Source organism: Oncorhynchus nerka, linkage group LG15 (assembly GCF_034236695.1).
Source record: "Oncorhynchus nerka isolate Pitt River linkage group LG15, Oner_Uvic_2.0, whole genome shotgun sequence".
Taxonomy (NCBI): Eukaryota; Metazoa; Chordata; class Actinopteri; order Salmoniformes; family Salmonidae; genus Oncorhynchus; species Oncorhynchus nerka.
In genome coordinates this window covers 87,860,788-87,866,211 of record NC_088410.1, presented here as the reverse complement: position 1 = coordinate 87,866,211, position 5,424 = coordinate 87,860,788, and the positions used below count along the sequence as shown (strand labels likewise).

General features: G+C 41.6%; 1 protein-coding gene across 1 annotated transcript; it reads left to right on the top strand.

The window, feature by feature from the left end:
• Positions 1-2,154: 2,154 nt before the first annotated feature.
• LOC115142361 (potassium voltage-gated channel subfamily D member 3-like) lies at positions 2,155-4,575 on the top strand. The gene is made up of 3 exons (XM_065000730.1): positions 2,155-2,446; positions 3,306-4,453; positions 4,539-4,575. The coding sequence occupies exons 2-3, from the start codon at positions 3,351-3,353 to the stop codon at positions 4,573-4,575; spliced, it is 1,140 nt and encodes a 379-aa protein (XP_064856802.1). The 5' UTR covers positions 2,155-2,446; positions 3,306-3,350.
• Positions 4,576-5,424: the final 849 nt, after the last annotated feature.

Sequence of the window (5,424 nt, the reverse complement as noted above, 5' to 3'; positions counted from 1 at the left end):
AACATTTATCTTTTAACACTTCATGCAATTATAGTAATTTTGCCATGGGGTGGAGAGAACATTTATCTTTTTAACACTTCATGCAATTATAGTAATTTTGCCATGGGGTGGAGAGAACATTTATCTTTTTAACACTTCATGCAATTATAGTAATTTTGCCATGGGGTGGAGAGAACATTTATCTTTTTAACACTTCATGCAATTATAGTAATTTTGCCATGGGGTGGAGAGAACATTTATCTTTTTAACACTTCATGCAATTATAGTAATTTTGCCATGGGGTGGAGAGAACATTTATCTTTTTAACACTTCATGCAATTATAGTAATTTTGCCATGGGGTGGAGAGAACATTTATCTTTTTAACACTTCATGCAATTATAGTAATTTTGCCATGGGGTGGAGAGAACATTTATCTTTTTAACACTTCATGCCATTCTACCCACTTTGCCATGGGGTGGAGAGAACATTTATCTTTTTAACACTTCATGCCATTCTACCCACTTTGCCATGGGGTGGAGAAAATTGTTTTAGTTTTAAAGCAAATTTCCTACAATTCTATACATTTTTACATGACTTATGCCATGTTACGTAACGATATCTGACTGAGAGTGACTAACAAAGTAATCCTTCTCCCCCTCCCCCTTAAAAGACCTAGATGCACTATTGTAAAGTGGCTGTTCCACTGGATGTCATAAGGTGAAAGCACCAATTTGTAAGTCGCTCTGGATAAGAGCGTCTGCTAAATGACTTAAATGTAATGTAAATGTAACAAAAGCTTTGGGGGCCCCCTGAAGGTCAGGTATTTCGGATGTGATTACTAAGTTTAGATAGTCTTGCCAGCTGACTTACAAATCTAAATATTGTTAGCTGACATGGCTAATTGAGTGACTGTTAGTGACTGACATAACAAGAGAAAAATTGTTGATGCACAAACAAATTTAAAACTTGCACCAACAGTAAGTTGAGACCCCAACTGAGTTCCATTCTAGGGCCCTAAACGACCGCTTATATCACTTATGGATGGAGCCGGCCTTGATAGTATGTTTTAAATCTGAGGGTTATTTCACTAATTCAAGGCCTCCAGAATACATCACAATCCTAATGATAATTACTAATTAGTGAAAGAATGTACTTCTGGAGGGCCTTTTTGGGTATGGATAAAAATTGGTACTCGGGGAAAGAAAATTGATCCAAAGGTTTTGTCCAACTTTGTGAAGGCTACTATTAATCAACAACGAACTTGAGACAAAGTAAATACTCTGTGAGTTGTGTAGGCTGAGCACTCTTACTGAATATTATGTCTGCACCGCACAGTACAACAAGGGAATTTGATGATACATAGAGTTGGCTCAATGATAGCACACATACTTTCTTCAGTCCAATCAATGCTTACTGCCTCTCTTGGGTAATAACGATGGGTATGCTAGTAATAAGGAAAGTCGAGGTCGACATTTTTAATTATCTCAAATACAACTTAATGACCTTTTTTTCATTTTATCATATAGTGATATGATAAATCATTTACATATTCACAATGTAAAATAATTAACAAGGTACTGTATTTACTTCGAAATTGCATGGTAATAAGTGTCAATTATAGAGGCTATTAAATATTTTCTTTATTGAGTGAATATGCGATTTGATAAGGGATCTTAAAAAAGATGAGACGACAATCAATTGAGATATATAACCATGTAATAAATAAAATGATATAAAGCACAGACGCTACAAGTATTTCCTGATCATAGAGATGCTGGCTGCTATCAAGTGTTCTAGTTATAGCATCCTGTCATGTCATACAATTTGTCTAGAAGGCAACTTCTCTCACTGTGCTGCGCGTAATTGAATTGAGGACATTTTCCAGTAACACCAACTTCCTCATTAAAAGTGTGCAGAATAAAAAGGTTGATATTTTCTCAAATTAACTATGAAAAGTAAATAAGAAAGAAAGTGTTGTTGACACATCCGTCCATTTAGTCGGTCGAGTGGACTGATTTAGCACCGTAAAATTGTGTGAGAGAGGAGCCTATGCGCACCATATAGAGTAAGAGAGAGAGAGAGAGAGAGAGAGAGCGAGAGAGAGATTACGGAGTCTGACTCATGTCCATCACCCACTTTTCTAGTCATCGTCACAGTCATGAGGCAGGTGTGAATATCATCCTGAAGGCTGCGAAATGAATCTGTGCTGTCTGTCCAAACCGCAGGTGCATCAATATGTAGGTGTGGTTAAAGAACAGACTTGAAGGTTTTAGTGAATTTCATTAACACGTTTACGATCGTTCAACGCATCGATATCCCCATCTCATGTTCCTCTATGCTTTTTTCGCTCATTCGCACAGAGGTCCTTTGTCAATGCGTCTTTCAATTTCTGTAGCTTTTCCCCAGAGGAGTTATTTTGCTGGAGGATCGCGCATTGAAATTGTTTGGATCTTTCCTTGTTTGGAGGTAAGTGATAAAGAAAGCTTAGAAGATGCACCTGATGAGTGATGAGTTGTCTATATTTTTTTCTAATGTGCTGGTCTGTTTTTATTCTCTTACTTCTACAAGTAGCCTAACATGTGGAGTTGATCATCGTAATCAGAATGTTAAAGCATCAAAATACTGAATTGTATTCGACTAACGTTAGAGCATACACTCCTTTCGAGATTTTTTCTTTAAAAAAAAAGAAGAGCTATAAATAGGCAAAGGTAAACTTGATTTTCTATAATTTTACATCATTATCCTTACATCTGATACAGACCTAGCGATATGGCACTTTTGACTCAACAGGTCTCTCTCTATTCTGGAGAGACCAATTCTATTTTTCATAGATGTTTAACAGAGCTTCCCAAAGAGGCTTCACATTATCCTCTCTTTCTTAAACCTTCTGTACACTGAGCTCTGGAAATGACAGGGAATTTGACCGCCTGCTTAGAGCTCTTGTGGTGTTGGTGTTCTGGCAGAGGGATTGTCATTATAGTCCTTGCATCCATCTCCATCTATGAATTTCAGAGTGGATACATTTCCTGTTATAACACCACACCAAGTGGTGGGACTACTGTTGGGATGAATAACAGAGTCAGGGTTGTGACTCCAACAGTCATGAGAACACAGAAGACTAGCATCAGCGATGTAACCTATCATCAAATATTTGTTTGAGTTCTTTAGAAAGGCATTAGGCTCTTTGGTTTATGATGGAAACACTTTAATACTATGAGTTGCTATAGTAGTTCATAGTGCAAACCACCTAACATGCAACCAACTTATAATGGAAATGCTTTATTCATGAGTTACTGATTTTGTGTTGTCTGTTTCTCTGCTCAAGATGACAGGTCATTTTAAGGCAAGCGGGAAACCAGAGTGAGTTGCCATGGCGGCAGGAGTGGCTGCATGGCTTCCCTTCGCCCGGGCAGCAGCTATTGGCTGGATGCCTGTGGCCAACTGCCCCATGCCTATCGCTCCTAGAGACCACACAAAGAGACATGATGAGCTGATCATCCTGAATGTGAGTGGACGACGCTTCCAGACCTGGAGGACCACACTGGACCGCTACCCAGACACCCTGCTGGGAAGCTCAGAGAAACAGTTTTTTTACGATGAGGAGACCAAAGAGTATTTTTTCGACCGGGACCCAGACTCCTTCCGTAGCATTCTCAACTTCTATCGGACGGGCAAGTTGCACTATCCACGCTATGAGTGCATCTCGGCCTACGACGAAGAGCTAACCTTCTTCGGCATCATCCCGGAGATCATCGGTGACTGCTGCTATGAAGAGTACAAGGATCGGAAGCGGGAGAATGCTGAACGTCTCCAGGACGACCAGGATGACAACAAGGACTGCAAGCTGCCCAACATGACATACAGAGAGACCATGTGGAGGGCCTTTGAGAACCCTCACACCTCCACCATGGCCCTGGTGTTCTACTATGTCACCGGCTTCTTCATCGCCATCTCAGTCCTCACCAACGTGATAGAGACGGTTCCGTGCGGTGCCACGCCTTCCCAGAAGGACATGCCATGTGGCGAGCGCTACACCGTAGCCTTCTTCTGCATGGACACGGCCTGCGTCCTCATCTTCACCATAGAGTACCTCATGAGACTGTTTGCCGCGCCCAGCCGTTACCAATTCATGCGCAGTGTGATGAGCATCATCGACGTGGTGGCCATCTTTCCCTACTACATTGGCCTGGTGATGACAGACAACGAGGATGTGAGCGGAGCCTTCGTCACACTCCGTGTGTTCCGTGTGTTCCGCATCTTCAAGTTCTCCCGCCACTCGCAGGGCCTCAGGATCCTGGGGTACACGCTGAAGAGCTGCGCCTCGGAGCTGGGCTTCCTCCTCTTCTCCCTCACTATGGCCATCATCATCTTCGCCACCGTCATGTTTTATGCAGAGAAGGGGTCGTCGTCGACCAAGTTCACCAGCATCCCAGCCTCCTTCTGGTACACCATTGTCACAATGACCACGTTGGGGTATGTCCTCCTTCTGTCTATCTCTCTTTCTTACCTTTTCTCATCCCTATCTCTCGCTTATCTCTCCCTCTCTTTCTCTCCACAGTTTTAGTTCTCTCTCCCTCCACTCGTGTGGTCCATAAAATTTGTGTCTTCTCCGTTGGAATAATGCCCCCAAGATAATTCAAGATGGTGCCCAAATAATATCTTCAAATCAGGAGCTCTCCATAAACCTTACTTGGCATCCTAAAAAGTAAATCCTCCAAAGTTCAATCCAAACAACAACTATGTTCCAAAAGTGCTATAATTAGTTATACAACTATAATTAACGCACCTTAAACGGTTGATTACTAGACTTGACCTGATGCTAAAATGCTTGCCTGTGTTGTACAAAAAATATAATACCTCAGGCTATTGTTTTGATGCATATTTGAAATGGGTGTCCTGGATACTGTATGTGTTCTGCTGTTATGGAATATGGATAAAAGCCAACAGCACTGTGCTAAATTTGAAGTTGAAGCATGAAACATCTTCAATAGACTAGTGGGTGAATGTGGTATGAGGCTGCTGCCAGTGTGAGTGATGGATGGGTACCACCACTACATTCACCTACTGTACCAGGCCTAACAGTGTGTGTGTGTGTGTGTGTGTGTGTGTGTGTGTGTGTGTGTGTGTGTGTGTGTGTGTGTGTGTGTGTGTGTGTGTGTGTGTGTGTGTGTGTGTGTGTGTGTGTGTGTGTGTGTGTGTGTGTTTACCTGAATGTTATGTGACAGTAGTGGGAGATGTGTGTTCCCATGTTGTCTTCATCTAGTGGGTGTATTGTGTCTATTGTCATTTCTATAATTTCCTTAATCTGCCAGAAATCATGGTTTACTCTGGAACACATAGTCCCAGAAAACAATATTGTAATAATAGTCATTTGTCTCTCTCCATCTCCACATTGTGTTAGTCATTGGTCTCTCTCCATCTCCACATTGTGTTAGTCATTGGGC